Below are 23,289 nucleotides of genomic sequence, written 5' to 3'. Positions count from 1 at the left end.
GGAGGAAATTTAAGAAGCCAAACACTGTGCTGTGTTATCCCTGAAGGACCCAGTTCCCTCTGCGCATACCCTGTCATCCCTAACCTGACAGAACTGTGTGCCGTGATGGCCTCGCATCAGTGTGTCAGTGCAGACAGGTCTCCATGTGTCAGTGTCCATCACCTGTTCTACAACAACCATCCACCTTGTTAATGGACACCCACCTTCTGCATTGGTATGCTACAGGTGGAATACTGAATGGTTTCTGGTTTCAGTGGGTGAGCAAGTGTCAATTACTGTGACTTCAGGCCAAACTGGATGAATGGAATTTTTTTCCACCAACTTTTGTCCTTCATAATGGTCTTTCATAATGCATATGTGACATTTATTTTTGTTATTTAAGTATTTCAATTCATTGCTCAGTTGCCTGTTCGTTTCTAATGTGTTCTTGGTGTTACTTGAAGGAAGAGAGACGTCTGGCAATAGTCACTTCCAGGCAGAGAAGCAGGCATAGGGAAGGCAGGAAAGCTGAGGAGGAACAGGGAGCAGGAGGAGAGCATAGTTGAAACGGACTTGTCAACAGAACTTACCACTCAGCTTTGCAGTAGCAGCGTTTTGGGGAAATGTACGAATATTGAATGAGGCTGCAAGGATCGTGCCGGTCTGGGCCAAAATGCCAGGGCGGAGTTTCTGTCGCTGAACAGCCCTTCCTACTTCACAAAATACCTTTTAGATGGCTTCCACTTTTTACTTAGCACTGACATGGAGAGAAGGCACTTCTATGAAAATATGCTACACCTAAAAATGAACTTTACTACACCTGATCATTTTGTCTCTCCACATTGGCGTAATGGATCCTACATAGTAGATGAAACCAATAATAAGACTTAAATGTTTGAGCAACAGAGCCAGAGCTTTCAATAGTTTCCCCTTTACTAACCATTTCCTTGGGGCATGCAACTATTTATTCCCGTTTTCTCAAAACTGGAAATGATGGAAATGGAAAGCAACAACAGGGGGAAATATAGAAAAACAAGTGTGCGGGTAATCTCTATCGCCAAAGGCAACATTGTGACATTATCTCTTCGTCACAGCTTAGCAGAGTCCTGCTACTGCGAGTTTCTGCATTTGTTTGAGGGTTTGTGTACGTACATGTGCAATTCATACATGCATTAGTATATATGCACATGTGGACATTTACATTTTTGTGTGTCTGGTACACTGGCAGATTTCCCTTTGCCTGGTCTGTTTGAACTCGCTGTTTTGCTCAAAATAAAAAGGGATCATGTTTACCAACACAACACACACAAGCATTCATCTGCAGATTAGCCTGCAGCTGCCTGCCTGGCCCAATGCAGGAAAGAATGGAAATACTCACTTTGCAGCAGCCTTTGTTCAGCCCCACTACCTGCTAACTCTAGATCAGCTCCTCTCAAATACGATTGAATATCCTCCAACATGGGATGCTGCTGTAATTCACAGGCTTGCAAAACATTTTCACAGAACAAACCAATTGCAGTCAGTCATGTCACATTCATACAAAGAGACATTATTGAATGGTTTGACGACAAACCTTGTATCTGATTAATCGGGAAAGGGAAGCTGTGCAAATATTTTAGAAGTCTTAAAAGATCTACCATCCTAATATTATTGACTATTTCTATTTTCCTTTGCCGCTTATTTTCCCCGGTTCTTTGCCCTCCTACTGTGCTCTTGAATGTCGTGAAAATCCAATTAGTTGGACAAATTCTGCGAGAACACCACAAATCTGCGATTTCTTCAAATAGGATTTTGAAGAATTGCTCACACCGTGTCTACACATAGAGTAACTGGCAAACAGATCTCCATACAAAATGTGTTTCCTCTCTCTTTTATGGCCACTCAGCATAACAATGGGTAATTTTGTAATCTCTGCTGTGTGATTCAGAAATGAAAAGCCAATAAAATGTGCCTCCTGGCATGTGGGGGAGTGACTGCTCATAGGTAGATTATTTTGCCAACACTTACTGTCATCATGGCTCTACCATTTGAAACATGAGCAAATGGAACAGAACTGTCTATATTGTGTTGTTTTAAAGTTATTTTACACGTTTGGCAGGCAGTGACATTTCCTAAAACGTTCCTGCTATTCAAATATGCTGGAATAAATGCCAATGTTTACATGGATATAGGTTTTAAGTGGCACACAAAGAAAGAGCAAATTACATAATTCATACTAAGGGAAATAGGCGGAGTTAAGATACCTGACCATGCTGATAGCCAGCAAAAAGCCTGGTCAAGCTGCTTATATCAGAGTTTTCAAAAAGGGACTCAAAAATGTTGTGTAAAGATTTAAAGTGTTGAAACCCTGAGACCCTGAAAGTTTACTAACAGCGATCATTTAGTATCTTGTCATATAATGTAGGTGTTTTCCTTTTCTGTTGAATGGTCGATGAACAGCACTACACATTGATTCGAGTAACTGCAGATTTCAAAGTCATGCTCTGTGCCTGCAAACACTGAATCAGGCATCTAGACCTTCCCTAACCTGTTTTTTCTGTCTCACTGTTTTCCATCAACCTAAACTGCTACCTACAGTTTTCAGCTTTTAAAAAAAAAGGAAGTTAACAAAAAACATATACAGCCAATCTGAACTAAAAGTGTTTTTTGTCCTCTTTCGAAGACTTTTAGCCAACTGCTACAGCATAACCACACTAATATACTGCTATATGTGTTTGGACGTACATACATTAATTGATCAAGGCTCCTATGGTGTTAGCTTGCCAGTTTTAATTAGGGTGGATTCCCATCACTCATTAAAATCGATATATACATTGTTGATTTGAGCCAACATGAAAAATAATGTTGTTTGGTAAATGTATGCTTTCAGTTTATTAAACTAAAAAGCCTTATTAAAGCAGGTCAGATAGCTGCTGTGCACTAATGGGAACAATGTGGATTTGATGGCAGAAAAATTATGCCTTGCTAAAGTCTCCCTTTTGTCTCGATTCCAATGGGGATTTTCAGAGTCAACAACCATGCTATCGTCTCTCAACATAGCAATGCTAACATATGGATGCTAACCAGGCAGAATTCGTTTGAGGTTTAACCTCTGAGGGGCAATCTGCCTCACTCAAAGCACATGGCCCAGCCATCTGCAACACTGCTGACATACTCCAGCATTAACTTTCTTGTTAATGATTTTTCGGTGATCTTTACGATGGGACACAGGCATATATAGTATAATGCCTCAATCCCTTTTTAATCAGCTCTGGTTTCTTAACAATATTCAGCACCTCACATTCTGTCTGTACACGCAAACTGGAAGATTGACAATAAAGTTGACTTTGACTTTGAAATTCAGATAGACTTGATGTTGCAGTGGGTTAAACAAAACGCAAGCTTTCCTGAATCAGAGTCACCGCAACCAAAGTCATTAGGACATTGTCTGGGCAAGAATGTCTGTATACGATGTTGTGCAGACCAATCAAGTGAATGCTGAAATATATCACATGACAACTTTTATATACTTTCTTCAACCTTCAAATAGTATGAGGTATGTAACTTGGATACATTGGGTTGGCCTTATGGAAATCTCTGACAACACTGCCATCCTTAGAGCCTTGCAGCCAACACAGCTAGCTTACTAACATACAACAATCAGCAATCATGGAAGCTCAATTTACCAAAGAGCCAAGAGACTAGTTTGGTGGGTTAAATGCATTATAATAACACATTATATTAGGACAGGTCCCACTGCATAGTTTCTCAGATACAGACACTAAACCAGTGAAAAAGCATTGGAATTGGAGTGTGGGTGTTTGGCTTGATTTATCTTTTGTTTGCCACTGTGTAAGGGTGTGTGTTCGTTCCAGTGTCTGCTCTTGCGGCATTTGTGGTCTGTGAAGCAGCAGACATGTAGATGAGCGTGGTGCTTTACACTGTTCCATTAGCAGTCAACCACAAACCATCACAAAGTACTGTCCTGCTGTCTCTATGCCATTCCCTCCCACTGCAGCTTCTCTCTTTTCCCCTGTTCCCCACTGAGCCGTTGTATTCTCTGCACACTGTTTATGTAGGCGGAATGACACAATAAAATGAGAATCGCTTCCTCTGGGAGCTCCTTATTGTTGATGCAGATGGCCCTCAGAGGAGTCGGTAGAGAAAATGTTCAGAATAGGTCACCAAACCCTGTGATGCATGTGAGCCAGGAGCGGCCCAACAGAGCCAGATGGAAGTAGGCCACACAGAGGTAACTACAGTGCAGCCGGGGTCGCGGGATATGAAGCACTGGTTGGGGACTCCCATTGTCGTCCAGCCTCAACCTTATTCGATTTCCCCCGGAAATGTTTATTCCTTTCACTGCCCCGCTGAGAAGTATCTCTCCTACTTATCTCATCACTATTTATTAAGGGAGCCCCTGAGGAGTCCAAACATACAATCAGATTTGAAGGTAGCTGGTCGGTAGAGAGAAAGTAGAAACCAAAGTTGAAGAAAGGAAAAAATAGGAGAATTTGCAGCATGATTTTTCTTCCTTTTTCTCCAAGTAAGGGCAGTGATGACATGGCATACCAATCCAGACGGCTCACTGATTCCCCCTGTGCTCCTTGCATCACTTCTCCTTGTTCAGTGCCGTTTGCCTCGGACTATGGTTCTGATGAATACTGGTCCAGTTCTTATGATTTCTTACAGTTTTGAGGAGTTGCATCTAGTCCGCCTTTAAAGACTTTTGCCTTTTTAGACTATTCATTAGATTACATTACACGTTACTTGTTAGACGCTTTTATCCAAAGCGATTTACATACTCAATACTGTGGACAATCCCCACAGGAGCAATTTGGGGTGAAGTGTCTTGCCCAGGGACACAACGACATGCTGACTGCAGTGGGGTTTGAACCTGTTCAAATCCGAACACCAACACACTAGTCCACTACGCTACACGCCTCCCTACATTCTCCTTCTACAGTTTTTGGGCTTCTGTATCTTTACGTTCTCTCTAGTTGTGTAATACTTGGTATCTGCCTTGCCCTTGAAATCACACATTATGCTGGTTCTGAAATGCAACACAACAACAGTTATACAGTTTTGTTGTATAAAATATATACAAAAATAAAATTAGATCAAAGAAAACACATAAACATACAGCTCCTTGAAGCCTTAATTAAACATGTTCTTTTATATTAGCCATACTACGTAGTGGCATGGCTTGAACTATGTCATTTTGTGGAAACTTTTAACAGTTGTTGATACTTTGATGCATGGATTACGCTGATACTCTGGTAAACATTCACTTTGACAGTAGTGGAAGCACTTCTTCCACCACTCTCTTACTTAGTAGCTCCTTTATTCAAGTAGTAGTTAAAAGTCTTTAATTGAAAACCTTAAACATTAATAGTATTGGGGCAATGAATACATACATTATCAAAAGTAAAAGCACACAATATGCAAAATGGATGGATTCAAAGTGTTACATTTTTAATATGTTTATTATAAGAATGTCATTCCTGATTCATCACCGCCTCAGCTTCTGAATGTGGTCAAGGTTATTTGAATACCTATACAATGTTATGTAGTTTAACCTATATAAATGCACAGTTTCTAAACTGAACTTATGTCTTATATATAAAATACAGAGTGAATAGTATTGGATGACTGTTTTGTAACCTGAAGGAGACTAATTTGCTGGCTGGTTACAAGGCCAAATGGACCATTAAGTCAATGAAAGACACTTCGACCACATTCTAACACCTACTCAGAAAGCTGGTATATGGTCTGTGGAGTAATTACTGCTTCCCTGAGACTCCACTGTGTTTAAAACATTCTGAAGCCTCACTGGAAAGTACTGATAGACATCCTGATCACTGAAGTGTAAAGAAACCAGACACAAGCCCCCGCTGCTCCCGTTGGGACCCGGGGAGGGCTGAGCTCTTTGTGTTACAGCTGTATGCTCACTGCCACCTCGGTCCTCCTCAGCACTCCCTTTCACTCTGGCTTGAACAGTGGATCTACCATTTAGTCGGGGGGGAAATTCACCCATGGATTGACAACGTAAGCTTTTATATTGTGATGTCCAGAGTATTTTACATTATGTAGGTCAGGATGAAGTGATGTTTTTTTTCTTTTTTCGAGTGATACCTCTCCTTGACCTTTAATAGCCAAATCAGACCATTTGCAGTGATTTCCTGCTTTTCTATTATGTTTACCAAGCATGTTTCGTGATTCATAATTATATTTATTTAATGGAATTTTCAAAAAAAGGCATTCTAGCAAACTACACTTTAGATTGCATGTATACTATATCTAGTTGTTGCTATGTGCTTTTGATCTTTTGGGGGAAAAGTGAAGTTATTAATTAAAATAATATAAAAGAACAGAATACAAAATTAGGAATAATATTAGAACACGAAACAACCGTGTTGACACAGTAATGCAATTTGAAAAGACATTTTAATAAAACAAAAACTCCTTTATAGAACAGAAGATCTTTTTAAACTGTTATACATATTATTGGATGTGGTTTGCTTTCTCTTTATTCACAAACACTCCTATTTGCCAAGTACGAGTGCTTCTCAGTACACAACTATAAACAATATATGTTTAAATGTTAGCAAACCTGTAACATTTTAACCATCTTCCTCTGGTGAGAAGCATTAAACCATATTTATCACACCTCTGGTTGCAGCATCACTCTTTGTACACACACATGCTGCCCACACACGCAATCACCTATTTCTGCCGACTGCAAAGTAACCAACCTCACTCCTGAGTGATGGTGCATGGTTCAAGGTTTGCTTTCATTCATAGACCCAATATTTGTTGGTGTTGTCAAGTGAAACGGTAACCTTACAGTTCAAGTTACAGGAGTTGTAAAAGAAAGTTGTGTGATTTGTTGGTGTCCAACATTTAGTCTGTCAGCCAAGTACTGGCAATCATTTAGGACTCTATGATGCCAAATCTGACACTGATCTCATCTCAAAGGACACAAATATTGTAGTCCGATCATAAGACTTTACATGTGATGTGGTGGCAAAATCTATAAATGTCGAAAGGCTTTCATTCACAACAGAGAGGGAAGCAGCTGGCAAAAATACTTCAAATCATATTGGGAAGACTGCAACACTACAGAAGATTACACACATACAGTACATATATGTAGTATGCACACTGACGCACACGCACATTCAGATTGACCCTTGTGTCTAGTGTTTATCTTTATTCTTATGAAGAGGGGAAGCATACCATCTGTCATAATACCCATTTTCACTTGGTATAGAACCCCCATCACAACATGACATTACATCAAAGAAAGTAGCCTGACTTGAGACGGCAGATATATTCATTGGCAAACAGACAGGCAATCGCATAGTGCATGTTAAAGTGCAGCAACAAATTCAAGATGAAAGCAAAGTCCCTTCTTTGGTCCCATCTGCCAACCTGGTATGGATTAGATAGTGAAAGTGATTAGGCACTCTTTATAATTTAGTCTTGAATAAATCAATCCTGAATCTTCGATGTCACCGAAATGAAATGACAGTTCACATGTTATGTAACTTGTCACCACTTTCACGCGAGTTCACTCTCTTTGGATATACCTTACAATATGGGTTCTGTGTTCGAGTTTTTCATTTACCGTTTTTTTTTTCCCCTTCCTTTGTAGTCCGCTGAGCCAAGGACATTGACGCTGTAATTTTGCTGCAGTCAAAGAAACCTTTTCATAGTGTCCTTTTCAGACTGTCAGAGAGTGAATCTATTAGTGAGGGAGGTAAAGGAGTAAGAGGAGTTGCATAATGGAATGGACACATCCCTCTTATACAAACCATAATTTTACAGCAATCACCATTGATGGTTGATCCCAAAGTGTCAGAGGGTGTTTTGATTAGTTAATTTAGCTTTAGGCTCTGTTTGGATATATCTTTATACAAACAACACTTGCAAATTGCTGCGTTTTGATTATCAGATTGACCGGTGGAGAACACAAGATAACACATGTGTTTAAAACACCCAGTTGTCCTCTGGGGACTAAAAACAGTGTGATCAAAACCAAGATAACAGCTGGGACATCTTCAGAAGACAAGGCAGTGGAGTGACCATCTGGATAATGTATTTCTAGACAGAATGACAAAACAAAAAGTAATTGTCTGTCTGTGCGCAGCTGCCATGCATCCATATCCAATGACAAACGGAAATGAGAAACTTCTTGGTAAAATAAATAGAATCTCTCAACCTTATACATCCATGAACATGTATTTTCTCTCTCCACAGGGTGAAGTTGAAAGAAGGAGTGACGTTTCTCGGGGCTCGTCCCAGTAATCCCACTCAGTGGATGGTGAGCCAGGATGTGAGGAGCGAAGGCCACCGAGTGGTGACTCTTCACTGCCGCAGGAAGGAGTCGGGCTACGATCAGCAAAGGTTAGCACATAAATGACTGATATGTTTCATCGGTCACGTTTGCAGCACAACTAAACATAACATTGATATCTTATAAAGTTGATATAGCGAACATGCTAGCAAACAGCTGCCATTCGCATTTGCACCTCCAAGTGTTTGCAGTAATTGTCTGACCCCCTGGTGAATTTAATTTCAACATTCCCTTTGATTTTCTCCTTATTCTCCACCAACTCTAGAGTTAAATATCCGTCTATTTTGCTGATAAAATACTTCATTATATTTATCAGATATGTGTTCCTAGCTATCGTTGTCCATCTGCCACTTGATGCTGTGCAGTTACCACAGGCCTACAGTGGGTTTTGATGAGCTACCTGCTGCTCCTAACAAGTTTAATGAGGGTAAATTGAAACATTAAAGTTGGTCACCATAAAAATAAAACAATGAGTTAAAAGGCGTTCCCACAGAGTTGAAGGGAACAGCAGAACTTAAACGTAATAATTGTTGGTGGTTCAGCAATGCTGGTGAGTCATCATTTTGTCCAAGTTATTACAGCCTCAATTTTTATATCCACATCATTTCAATTGAAATGAGAAAAATACTTTTAATCTGATCTGTTCTTTGACACAGCAGAAGTCGTTTATCTAATATGGGTTTTACATTTATAAAAGACAAATATATATTTAATAACATAACTATGAATCGATTGAGTGCATTTTACAGCTGCTACAATCTCATTCACTCACTCTTTTGATATGCATTCATTGAGCTAACTTAATCACAATCTCAATCTCCTATAACTCTTTTTTTTCACCGTTAACATGATTTCAGAAATTGCTTTGGCTCATCATTTACATTTTGTCAAAGATACACTAATAAATGTAATGTGTGAGTGGTGTCACACTTGACAGTCCATAAAGGCCGTGGCATATGTCTGTTGAGACCACTGTGGGGATGGGGAAGTTACCAGACCTTTGAAATATCCCCTCTTCTCTCTCTCCCTCTCTCCTATCCACTCCCCTCCATCCCTCTCTTTAATTGCATACTTGTTTTTTCTCCGCTGCCATTTCCTCAAAGTTGTTTTGGTCATTTCCTTTCTGAATTCACGTCTTTAAACTAATCTGGCATATACTGTAGGGAGGGAGTGATCGCCAGCACTCAGTAAAAAGGTTGCTGTGTTAATTAAGTGCTGATTGAAGGTCTTTGTGTACTTTAATGGTTTTTCCCCCTCGGATCAGGAAGTAGTTTTAAATGATATAAGTTTCTAGTGACAGGTGTAATTTTATGGATTAGAGGCCGATTTAGGGTCGGGTAAAGCTCCACTTATTTGCTCTTTAGCTTTCGTTCCACTTAGAAAATTCTCCCTTATGAAAACAGGACATTTGACATTGCAGCTGCAACTTTTAATCAACGTTGTGCATGGGGTTATTTTAAGTGTAGCAGCCTATAAAAAATGTGAATGTGTTGGTCCAGTGATTTGTTTAGACATGCCGCTATTAGTGGATTACTACGAAGAATGATTATAGTGTAACTGCAATACACACAGACGTTAGCCAAAGATATATGCGCCTGCCTTTGAAGAGCTTTAAAAGGGAAGCAGCTAATAAACATTTTCTAGAAGACGTCTCATACAGTAATTTGTTGTGATACTGAGGAGTTACTTTCAGAAATGGCGTGGCAGTTGCTGATCTTGAAGGAATGTTTTTTTGTTGGTTTAATATTGTTGCCGCAGTCAAAAGTACAACTTTTTTTGGACTCACTTCCAAACTGGTGATGCCCCTGGAGATCAAAGTCTCATTTGCACTGAAACCATCTTTCCTGACCTTACATCTTACCAGTATTATACATGACGGCTCAGCCTTTCAAACACAAAGGTACCAGCTGCCTAAAATGTTACAGGGGTGCAGAATGTTGATCATTTTGTTTGCATCTGGCTAAACCTACGTATTTCACCCTGACTCACGCATAACGATGAACGGTAATATCAAAACTGAATAACACCCTACTAGCACATCAGGAGCTAGAACTATACAGAAATCTTTGCTGTTATCAGATTTGTTGCTTCTGTACAGTACATACAGTAGAGGTTTATATCATTTTTGCAAGAAGCCAAAAAGATTGAAACCCAATTTATTATTATTATTTTTGGCAGCTATCATGTCAGCAGTTTCTTTGGAAATGTAAAATGTAGAATGATATTTTCCATCAACATCCCAAATCAATACTTTCTGACCTGAATATGTGAGGGGGCTGGCCGAGGTTAGTCCTTGAAGGTTTGGCCTTTAACAATAACTTAGCGGTAGCAGTAATATATTGTGTCTGCGAATGTCTGCAAGCCATCTTCCGCCTTCATGCATGTATTTTTCTCTCTTAACAAACCTTCTCTCCTGCACACATGTGCTCTATTACTGTAGAAAAATAATGCTTTATTGATTTACCAAGTGGAGGGAACCGGAGACAAGTGTGAGCATATTTAGTCTAATCCCTGCTGTTTGGGCCATGGACGATGGACTGCTCCTTAATCCCCAAAGCTGTCAAAGTCACTTCACAGAGAAGACCAAAGACGCCCAGTGATGGCTATACAATACACAATGCTCCAATTTTTCTTTCGTCTTGTCGTCCCCGCTCCCAGTCATTTCAATGAAGCTCTTTTAGAAGAGGATTAGACTATCTCATCTGTTGAGCTGTCATCCAGTTTGCGTTCTTCTTTTCTGCTCCTTTCCTTGAGGATGGGAGGATGATGAGGTGTGTGAATGCAGCGGGTCAAACCCATTTGGATCCTTTTTACTTTTGTTTTCTTATTTCTAACAACACAATGAATATGATCATCTATTAATGTATTGCTTATATTCTGCAGAGCCCTTTTTACTCATAAATGCTAGTCCTTATCTTGCAACAATAGCTATGTAGGGTGAGGTAATGCTTTTTCAGATTACTAAAAGCTGTTCCCCTGCAGTGCTATTTAAAATGTGCACAAAAGCTTTCCAGATAAACTCACTTCTGAAAAGTAATAATGTGTTGCCTGATTATTAATTGACTTGTCTGCAGCACACTCAATGTCAAGCATTAATATCAAATAATGTACCCTTGCACCTTCTCTGCTTATTTAAACAAAAAATGTCATGATCCTCTAGCTCTGCGACTACTTCATTCAGAGCTGCTGTCAATTACGAATGTCAATCATGATATCACATTCCCTTTTATAGCTTTAAATAACACTTTAGAAAATGAACACTTTTTTCGACGCATACATGATTTTTTTAGTTTGGCACTTCTCCCATCAGCTAACGTAGAGGAGCGAGATTTATGAGCTTTACTGCAGCCAGACATCAGCTAGATGTTTCGGCTTCACTTTTCGGTACTCGTCCTGTCGTCCATCATTATATACAGTCTATGATTTGCACATCTAAAGCAAACTGTCTTTGGATGGAGGGGTAAAAGTGCCTCAGCCGTCCAGGGTTTAGCAGCTGTTAGTGAGACAGCTAATGACACCAGAAAACGTATATGTCATCAGTAACTGCTCTCAGGGTTGCACTGAGGTTGGATTTTCATCTTGACACACACTGACTGAAAATTAGAATCGGAGCCCAGACTGTCAGCTGTGGTACAAATGGATAGTTGGCGCTGCACCTTGGACTGTGGACTGGACTTAAGTGTCATTGAATGATGTGAGTGGGAGTACTATTTGAAGCCTGTGTGCCATGATGGCAGCCCAGTCCCACTGCAAGCATGAGAGCACATTGATACTGATGGGTCAGGTGTAGCCTAATATATGCCGGTTCAATCATTTACTTGAAGCTGCTCACACTGGCCAGCTGAGCCACTCCTTTCTTCCCGTTAACAGCTGATGCTCCAACCACACCTAGCTGGCTTTGAACACCCATTTAAAACAAAATGAAATGGACATTTATTCTTGCTGCCACCCAAGCTTTAAATATACCAATCATCTGCTTTACAGATAAACATAGTATACTTTTTTGTCAGTTTTCATCAAACGAAATTGATTTTTTCCACCACACAAAATATTATTTTCAGGGGAATGGCTTTTTTTGAATCTGTTTTTCAGCCCTGTAGATATTCAAATGTTCATATGGTAATGCAGACCTGCACACTTTCCCTGACTTGCGGCAACCAGCCTAATATAAACAATACTGAGGTGACAGTTTTTCATTGCTGAGGTGCTACGATGTAAAGACAGGTTGGGCTTTTGACTGAAAATAACAGAGAGCTGGGTTTACCCTAAAGGAAATGCCGTCAAACAGCTGATGTCATTTATTTTCCATTCAATGAAATACATCTATTGAATGTGCAATAATGAGTTCATAGCTGTCCGGGATTTTCTCTCAATATATTTAAATGGAAAAGCCTGATCTGCTCCAGTTGCACTGCATGCAGGATCACACACATTCTTCAAAGCTGTAGGTGTTATCGCAAAATCTGAGTGAATAACAAAGGATACAAAAAAAACATGAAAACACCTGGAATCACCCCTCATTAATTTCAAACTACAGGATAATGTTGTACATTATTACTGTAAAGACGAAGTAATTAATTTATGGGTTTTTGATTACTTTTCAACATATGAATTAATGCGATGAATGTTTTTATTCAAAATGTATTGACTGAACCCCGCCCCTGAACAGTATGCAATAACAGCTCATCACCAATAACGACTGGCCTGATACGAGGGGTTTTAATAAGGGAAATACTCCACACCAAAATAAACTATTTTTCATACCTGATATTTCAACCCATCTCAGTAACCATCATATATGATGATTGCAGTTTATGTAGGAGTTCCTTGCTATTGATGCTTCTTAACTGTCATAGCAATGGTCCCATTGTTGCTGTTATTGTAAATCACACTTGTGTTTTCCTACTATAAGCACAAATGTCCCTAGATGAAGCTCATACAAGATATTTCCACCTCTTCTAAATATCAAAAGCTGGTGAGGACGCTGACTTACATCTTTAAGGATTACATAATTTAACTTACCATTAAATGCATCTTGAAATAATATCATAATTTTGGAAACTTTATATGTGCAGTGCAAGAAGGAGATGAACCCTCAGTTCCTATGACTTTATTTATTTAAAAGTTGTCGTTTCAGTTTTGTTTGTCATCCTAAGATAATGGTTTGTCCTTCAATGTATTTACATGTTCTTGTTGTTGTATGAGCCTGAATGATGAGAGATGACACTGTTGGGTCGTAAGTGTGCATTTATAGCCACATATATGCTGGTAATTTTTCAACCTTCCATCAAATATCTTGAAAAGAGCATAGCGTCCTTTCTTTGACAGGTTGAGATTTCCAGTGAGGGTGCTACAGTGCATCAAAGGAATCAAAATGAGTCCCTATAGAAAGGGACAGAATTGCTCTGTGTACACATAATACTGGCGTAAATGCACTCTGGTAGATTGAAAGGTTCACTTTGTCACCATTAAAGGCGAACCCATTCAAAACAAAAGCAGTCCTGCTTCCTCAGCATGTCATAAGCTATAAGTGGAGGCCTCAGTGAAAGTGCCATGTCTGGGCCTTGGTAGTTCATTAAGACTGTCTGGGTACAGATGGATCTCTCCTGTGAGCCACCACTTCATTAATCCCCCACACCACACCCACAGACGGACAGCACGTCGTCCACTACAGCCACTCCTCAAGAGAGCCATTTAAGAGCGGAGAGGAGGGGGGAAGGTGGGGCGTACATATATTTTAAATATCTTTTTTAATTTTCCAAACTTCAAACAGCCTCATCGTGGCCCTGTTTTATATTAAATCAAATCTGCATAGACTTGGGATTAATATAATTGAATTTAACGTACATTAATTTCGCTATAAAGATACACGACTTTTCCTCTAAAGCAAGCTTGTAAATCTCATGAAAGTGAATGGTAAGGATCCCAGAGGGAGAGAAATAATACAGCAATGTAATAACGGGTGAGATTTGGCAGCATCCCCACAATCTATCTTAATTTCAATGTCTGGAGAACCTTTAACATAATAATTATTTATAGTTTGTGACATTTACAGCAAAACTGCAATGAAACAAGGAGCCCAGCATAGCTTTTTCAGTGCTCAAGGCTCCTGAATTTTATTTAAAAAGTACGAGAATGTGGATGTCACAATCTTTCTCTGATATCTGAGGTTCTCTAAGAAATGCAAGCCTATGAGCCTTGCTCCAGAGATGTGAAAAGACCAGCTACAGAGACGGCAAACAAATCACAAATTACAAGGTTTAAGCTAATTCTGTGATATTTAACTTGATTTCAAATGAGTTGCTGAATCCTCTTGATTTGTGCATCAGTTTTTTAAAACAGACAGCAGCACTGAGATAGAGTCTCTTACTGTGTGCCTTAATGCTGTATAATGCTGCATACATCAAGGCTGAAATTGCCCAATTAAATTAGGGCCAAACTTGACAGTCTTAATGCTAACACCCTTAATAAGGAATCAGCCCTATTCCCACTGGCCTTAATTTACCGTAAACACTCTCACCGGAGCTTCACTGGCAGTATTTACCAACACACAACTGTCTACAATGCTCTGTGGCTGCATCTCACTTTTCTTAAATGCAATCCTTGCGTCCCTCACTTGCGTCTTTTCCTTGCGTCTTAGTCCCTCCCACAAGGGAAGCATGGAGAGACGCAAGGAAACCACGAGAAGGGAGAAGAAGCAGGGAAATTAGTTTTAAGAGCAATGGGACGTCCTCACGTGAAGCGATGTCCATTTTTGATGACGCCGCACAGCTGATCGTCTGACAGCAGCCAGCTCTATCCCCGTTTTTTTCACAAACACCCACGCCTCTGTTAGTACGCATTTACTGACATAAACATTTGTATCATTTGTTGTAGACCAAAATAAATAAAATAAGAACTCTTTCTCAAAACAGATAAACACCATTCTTAAAATGTATAAACGAACAATAGTTTGATTAATATTGATTTGAGTGCACAATAGAAATAAAATAATTGGGAGAAGAAAAAAAGATGTCATCTATCAAAACCCAGTTATATTAACATGCATTGGATTGTCCACTTTGTTGTTCAGATATATCACATATTTTTAACTAAATGATACATTAATTGAAACAAAACACAGTATAAACTGAGGAGTGAGTCCTTTGAGTTCAATGTGTTTTCTTCACTCCGCTGGGAAATTGCTCTCATGTTAAGAAGCATCAGATCAGTGCATGCGCTGCATCGTCCAATCAGTGAGCGATACACAGTAAGGGGGCGGGGCGAGGGTCTGAGGATTTCACCGGACGATGGTTCCTCGATTATCGCTCCTCCGTTATCGCTCCTCCGTTACCGCTCCTCGATCCTCGGTCCTCCGGCACAAATGAGGGCAATGGGACGCTACTCAAGATGGCGCAGAAAAATCAACTTCTGGTGATACCTACTGTAGGAGCTAGGAGCTAGGACCAAGGAGCGAGGAAATGAAAAATAAGAGAAGTGAGATTCAGCCAGAGTCCTCAGTAATCTCTCAATGATAGAAATTACGTGCAAAAAAAAATGGAACAGCTTTCTTTCTCTGCTCATTTTTTTCTTTCATCAAGATTGAGTGAACACTGAGGGTGTTATAAATGTGAAATATTGTAAGGTTGGAGAAAAATGAACATCCAAATTGTACCTATTAGAATAGATGTGCTTTGGTTTCCTTTATCAGGATTGGAGCAGAGATTTCTTCCCAGGACAGCATGCTGATTACAGCAGTCAGTCCAGATTACATCTGACTGTTCAGCCTGCTTTTCTCTCCCATTGCCAAGGAAACAAGGTATTGGAAATATTATCCCGGTGGGCCTTATTGCACTTTTCCCCAGTTCCCAAATGAGACAGAAATAACACTCCATGGGGAAGTTGTGATCTTCATTACATACAGTACATCCACACCGAGTGACCGTGAAGTTGCTCAGGTAACTATTCTCAAAGGCTACACACGGTGACCTGAATGGTTTGTCAGTAATATATATATATATATATAGCACTTTAATTGCATAGTAGCTCAGTTTTTTCAAATCACGCCACTGCAGACGCTGCGCATCAGAATATGTTGTTTGGCGGCACCAAGTACTCTGTGTGCAGCGGAGAGACAGATTGAGGTTTGCATGTGTTCCGGAGTTCATGTGTTTCAGATTTATAAAGGTTTATGAGTGAATATCCTGCTCTTAGAGGTTAATCCCTGTAAGGATTAGATCGTGGCCACCGGTGTTTGGAGTGTTGCATTACCAGAGGTTTTCTTTGTGTGTGTCTGTGTCTGTGTTTACTTACTGTACAATTGCTTTTAAAAAGAATGATGGCAAAACATTTTTATATAAATATATATATCTTTCTTTCATTTTATTGTAAGGCAAGGCAAGGCAAGTTTATTTATACAGCCCCTTTCAACAAAAAGCAATTGAAAGTGCTTTCCAAAAAAAAGTGGATTTTTACATTTAACTGCGCATTTCTACACAAAACTGAGCAGCTCCACCATGAGTCATATTTACAAGTCAGTTTTTGTCTTGTTGTTTTCTTTTTGGTATGAGTTAATACAAGATGTCTTTACATCCGGCATAAAATGAACCAAGAAAACAACCTGACGTATTCACCTTTGCACCATGATGCCAGTCATTATAAGTAACATAACAAGCAGTGACTGATTTGAACATAATGTACCTGTGCAGTTTTGACTTTTTAAAATACTTCTCTTATTTAAACTGACAGTTTAATTACTATTACTTATACAGAAAGTATTCTGATAGTGTATTCTGACACCGGTTAAAAACCTTACTGACTACTTATACCAGAAAAAAATGGCCAGATAGGTGACAGCAGGTCAGAGAATAACATCTTTATGGTGTACAGTGTTGACATTATTACACAAATAAATGGCTAATAGGTAAACCATATAATTAATAGTTTGATAGTTATAATGTATTAATAAATTTTCTTTTATATAAAGATGTACACTGTAAATTGGGGCCTTAATACCAAGCATTTCTCTGTGAATTAATTTAAAACCAAATAAAGTACATTTCCAATTAACTACATTTGTTAGACTGATTAGATTACAATGTCCTTCCTCCATTTACTTCCTCCCTCTGTGAAAGATCGGGAGCTTTCAGTTTTGTTTTGAAATGCTTTAGTGTTATGAACAAAAGCTACAAATAAGCACAGCATGGATTTATTTCCTGTGTTCTTCTCCCATAAATAAATGTATGACTGTACCCTCTGCAGAAATGTTCCTATGTTTTCTGAGCAGACAGACAGAGTCTAGACCTGTGGTTGGATCCAAATTGTTGCTTTGCTTGCTGCAGGTAGCACTCAGCCACGAAGGCAATGTGGGCTTAGGTGTAAACATGCAATTGTCCACAGGCTTTCAAAACATACATCTTTGTAGTGTCTATTACACAAGTACTTTGCATTGCAATGAGGTTCCCCTCATTCAGCACTCTCTTCTAATGTTTAACAACGAATCAGTGAGAAGGAGCTCTAACGGTCGTTATTACTGCCAGTCAAATTCCTCACAAAAGCTCCTGCACTACAGATTTATCTTATTCTATAGGCATAATAAACCTTAGCCTACACTTGGCTCCAATTAACCCCAGTTTAGCTTGGCCTTCAAGATGATTGGCTTTAACACCAAAGCCTATGCCACTTAAAGAAATGCGTTTTCTGGCACCAAAGCTTTTTCATTTCCTAACCTGCACAGGAGAAATATTTAAATAAGCCTATTAAAACAGGCCCTGGGCTGTTAAGAAAGGTATAGAAGAGGTATTAGCAGAAGAAACAATACAAGAAAGGGGGAAAACGGAAGGGATGTTAAAGAGCTCAGCACGTGGAACACAAATGGACAGCTCTGAGCAGATTCAATAAACCAGAAGACAAACAGGGAAGGCACGAGTCACATCCTCTCGTCTGCACTACGGCGCTTGTGCGTGGCAACCCTGACAAGCAATCTTTTGCTGTCCTCTGTTATCATTCCCAGCCTAACAGGTTGAGAGCAGTGGCTCTGTCCAACAGATAACGTGCAAAGGAAAAGTATAGGATGCCACCGTAGGGTCTCCTCTCGCCCGTTTAGCCGGAATTACCAGCCCTGACACGTAATCAGGCGGTGTGTACACCTCGGTGAGCCTCAGGGGGATCAGAAGCTGCACCTCGGTGCTCCAACACAGCAGCACCAGCAGACATGCCTCCAGATGAGATGCCACACTGTGTGCTCCACCTTGAACCTGCTCACGCTAACACTCGACACATACAGACACAAAGGTGTGCATGCACGTTTACACATGGACCGATGCATGTGAGTGATTTAAGTTCCAACCTCAAGTGATAGTGAAGAATCCGAAGGCTTGTGGAGGTCACACTGAAAAGACAACAACACAAGCTCCCCGGTTAAGTGATGACTTCAAGACCTTTACAGCTACGTGTGGAAAGACCACATTCATGATTTATCGTCATCAAAAGACTTTGATGCTAGTATGAATGTTTTTCATTGCTGATTTGTTTGTCAAAGTGCCTCAAAGCCTGAATAGCATCTTAGTCATGTCATGCGAGCGGCTCACGCTGATGCAGTCAGACATTTCCGACACTTGATCCTCGTCTATCATAGCGTGATCTCACTCGACTCTTCACGGCCTCCGGATCAACCCTCCATCTCCCACAAGCTGTAAGTCTGCAGGCGGCGTTGAATGGCTGTGCTGAATATGTAAATGGTTGCCATTAAAGCTTTCTTTCTTTAATTTGTCTTTAGTTTCATGACTGAGTGCTTCCAATTATGGATCAATGTCTCATTTCTACACACAGACATCTTGGTGTGTGAGGGAGATTTTTCCGTTACAAAATGCTTTTTAATTTCTCCCCTGCCAAGAGGGCCGTTCACATCATACTCAATAACTGCTGATCAATGAGACATTCTGCCGCGATAAGCCTGCTGATATGCGTATTATAAGGTCTTGTATGATCTTTTTTTATTTATAGACCTGATCAGATTTTATTACATTGGCACTTTGATTTATGGAATGTCCTGTCTGGAGTTGTATTGTTGCTGTGTTTACTGAAGTGGATGCGGTGTGTGCGGGATATAGGCCTGTTGTGTATATAATTGCTCTGGTAGTTATTTAGCACTGAGCTCATTAAATGATGCATAAAAAGGGACTAAGTTCTGCCTAATACCTTAATGCACTCCTGACTGGGAGTTGTATACTGGGATGAGTGGCTGATATAGCGCTTTGAAACTATAAAATGCTACTCATGTGTTTAAAAACGGCCATTAGGGTCCATAAGCTCAGTTCTTAGAGCCTGTGAAAGCTGCTCAGGGATTTTAGGAATCTAACACATTAACTTATCTTACAGTTAATTGGCTTGAGACTGCCAGTGTGTCCACGTGCAGTAATGTTTAGATTTCAAAGAGATTTCAAAGGCATTTACAGACTGTCTCTGAGGAGAGCTTGCACATTTCTGATGCAGATTGATTGAGTCCTTAGAGCAGTCAAGTTACTTCAGAATCTATTTACTTTAATAAAGACAAGCATTATTACTCTTAATTTATGTTTGTGTCCATTAATGTAATTTAGAATTCATAATCTCCATTAAGTGATCATAGAATGTTATGTCAGAGGGAATTAACAGTTGGATCATTGTTACCAATCGTCCAAAGTGGCTTCAAATCGACCGGCTGCTAATTAAGCAAACCTTTTTTGTTTGACAGATAGACAACACGTATAGTAATTTGCATAATCAGTCAAATGTGCAGTGAAATGTAAGAATTATTGAAAGCAAAATGTTTTTGACACTCAGTAAATGTGGACGCCAATATTTTCTACAAGGTGTGCATGCAAACCATTTTTCACTAAAAAGAAAACACATTTTAATTGTCAGTACAAAGCCAGTATGTGGCTTTAACAGATTTATTTTGAGTCCCTGAAATCAAAAATGGATCTCATAAGGATTCCCTAAAAGGTAGGACATTTGCATGAGCAGACTCTCCATCATTACCCCTCACCCCTGTGATGCCTGGCACTGCATTAAGACTGAGGTATAAGGCAATCATGCTCACACAGCCTCCGCATCACTTCCTCACCAACACTGTAATTATCACAAACAAAGCAGCTCTGTTTACATCTGTTTAACTGTGAACCAGCAGGAGTGTGACTCTTACATTTAAGTGTGTTTGCATGTGATCATTCAGATGTGAACACATGTTGGCGAACACACAATACACATGTTGCCCGCTGCCTTTAGCTTTTTCATCATATGTTGGCACAGACCACGTTTTGCTGGTCCAGCAGACTTGACATCTGGCTCTTCTGTCCTTATTTGCCTCTGACCTGTTTGCTAACATGCTGTAATATTGACCTGATCCTTTGACTCTCTTTTCCTTTCTTTTGTCTAACAGACCAAGCTTAACTTTCCCCGACAAGCAAGGGTATGGGATAAAGCACAGGTTGTAATAGAGTAGCATTGATCCGATGGTCTGGGCGCCTCTGGTCAATGACTCTTGTGTGTTATCCAGGTTATGTTGCCATGCCAACGGTGGCAGAGCTGAAAGGACCCCAGGTTTTGCGGGTCTTTAAGGACTTGTCCAGAAGAGGACAGGCGCTGCCAGTGTCACAGCACCTGCAGGTCACATGATGTCCCCCGCAGAGCGACCTGGGGGAGCTTGTAGAAGAGGGAGAGTTTATCTGCACAAGCATTTGCATCTGTGCCCCAGGGCTCAGTGTCTGCTGCCCCCGTGTGTGTGTGTGTGTGTGTGTGTGTGTGTGTGTGTGTGTGTGTGTGTGTGTGTGTGTGTGTGTGTGTGTGTGTGTGTGTGTGTGTGTGTGTGTGTGGTTCGTAGTCGTAGTGTGTGTGTGTGTGTGTGTGTGTGTGTGTGTGTGTGTGTGTGTGTGTGTGTGTGTGTGTGTGTGTGTGTGTGTGTGTGTGTGTGATATCAGCAGCCTTGCTGGGCATACCCTGTGGTTAATGCCTGTTATCCAGCCTTGAGATGAGTGCTTTGATGTGACGAAAATTGAGTGTAACTGTCGGTACAAGTAGCAATTTGTTATATTGGAATTTGCTATTAGTTTATATTTTCTATGAATTAGACAGATATAAAGTGCAAGTGACTGGGAGGTAATGTCTAATGCACAAAGGTCTGAGATCACCGGTGATGATAGCTGCCGTCGTTAGGGATCCATTACACCACTGAGCCTCCTTCAGCTGATGGACTCTAATGATGTTGCACTGCAGAGAAGCATTTAGTTTTGATTAGACAATTGTTGGCATGGTGCATTTCATTAGCTCCAAGATGAGATTTTGTTGTCTGGGAATTGATATGCCACTGCCGTGGCAAACAGACGGCATCCTGTGTCCCTCAAGGCAATCTGAAGCAAGTTAAGAAACAAATGTAATAACGGAATATTCCTCTCTTGACACTCTTATACCTTTTACAACAAGCGTCCTTCCCCTCGTTGCCCCGCCCCCAGACAAATTGACTTTTAACTATGTTCCCTGTCTGGAGATAAGGTGTCTCAGTTTTCTTGCTGCAGCATTATATTGCACTTTTAAAATGTAAGGTATTGTCTTTAGTCTATGTGTAGATGTTGATCAACCTTCCAACAGTTTTATTGAGATTTGAGCAACAAAGCAATGACAAAAGCTCTTCTGTGTCCCATTCAAGGCCACATATGTGAGTAAATTATCAACAAAAAAAAGAATTTTTCCATGTTCATTTAATCATGTTTGACAGTTTGTATGATGTAGAGAGGGAGCGAGACCAGCTGAGGAGAGAGAAAGAGCAGTGAGTGAGTGTGTGGGAGTTGAATATGTCGCCTGATGAATGCTGCAGAACACTGTTAAGCTAATCAGAAATGTGATCCCCTTATTGGGTTTGATGCACACAAGCCAGAAGCCCCCGGTTTGAGCCCATGGTTCATTATAATCGTATAATTAATAGTACTCAGCCCTTTTCTCTGTGTGCATGCTAGAAAGGGGTAAAGAATAAATGATTAAATTAAAAGGAATCTGATGCCTATTCAAACTGGGTTTTAATTCAGGCACTGTAGGTTATTTGAAATGAAACAGCCCAACCTTTTTTATGAGCTCCTGGAGAATAAGATACATGGAATACAATATCCAAGATTGGTTGTCTTGGCAATTAGAAAAGAACAAAGCAGTACAGTGTAGAACACCCTTTTGAAAGTACTGTAGCAGTGTCTTACTGTTTAAGCATGATTTGTTTTATTATATTTTGTGAATAATATGTCTTACATTAGAGAGGACAGAGACCCTTATCCCTAAAGCACATTGCTTACAGAGGCCCTATTATGCATGTTTGGACTTTCCCTTTCCTGTAGTGTGTCATATAGGTTTTTGTGCATGTATATGGTCTGCAAAGGCTTAAATCCCAAAGTATCCTCCAGAGTGAGTTTTCCACACATACGCTATGGGCAGGGACGTGCACAGGTACGGGCTAATGTTGCCCGGGCAACGGCCCGTTTGCCATTTTTGTCTGACCTGCCCCTCTGCAGAGAGTGAGAGTTTTTATTTTAATTTCTGTTGTTGCCGAATAAACATGATAAGCCCACAATTAGTACTATAGCGTCTCGCTGCGGGAAACACACCAAGTCAGCGCTGTCATCTGCCCCCAGTCACGTGACTGTTTACAATCTGACGGCTGGAAGCAAAGGAAAGCCCTCCGAGTCCGGCCTCATATGGCTATGGTGATCACACCAAATGGCCGCCTGGCTTTGGTGGCAAATCCCCGAGTCAATCTGTCCCCGTTTTTAAATATGCTTTTAAGACCACCTCTAGTGTTGGATTTTGGAAAATTGATTTTGAGTTTTCTCATGGCAGTTAGACTAGGGGACAAACCAGGGGTATTCACTTCCTCTTGACACCGTCGGTTATTTACAAAAAAACACCTGAATATACTTGTTATTGTGTTTCTGTCTTTCTGTGTCTTTTCATCTGTGTAAACTCCCTCACCG

At 40.2% G+C, this 23,289-nt stretch overlaps 1 protein-coding gene across 1 annotated transcript in view; it reads left to right on the top strand.

The window, feature by feature from the left end:
* Nucleotides 1-8,197: 8,197 nt before the first annotated feature.
* LOC104950390 (transmembrane protein 132C) overlaps nucleotides 8,198-23,289 on the top strand; it is a 58,089-nt gene continuing 42,997 nt past the window's right edge. Inside the window, exon 1 of the mRNA XM_010776910.1 lies at nucleotides 8,198-8,367. Coding sequence (XP_010775212.1) covers nucleotides 8,282-8,367 — 86 coding nt within the window. The 5' untranslated portion in view covers nucleotides 8,198-8,281. The remainder of the gene's footprint in view (nucleotides 8,368-23,289) is intronic.

This window comes from Notothenia coriiceps, unplaced genomic scaffold, assembly GCF_000735185.1.
Source record: "Notothenia coriiceps isolate Sejong01 unplaced genomic scaffold, NC01 NC01_scaffold00017413, whole genome shotgun sequence".
NCBI lineage: Eukaryota > Metazoa > Chordata > Actinopteri > Perciformes > Nototheniidae > Notothenia > Notothenia coriiceps.
This window is presented reverse-complemented; position numbering and strand designations above follow the sequence as displayed.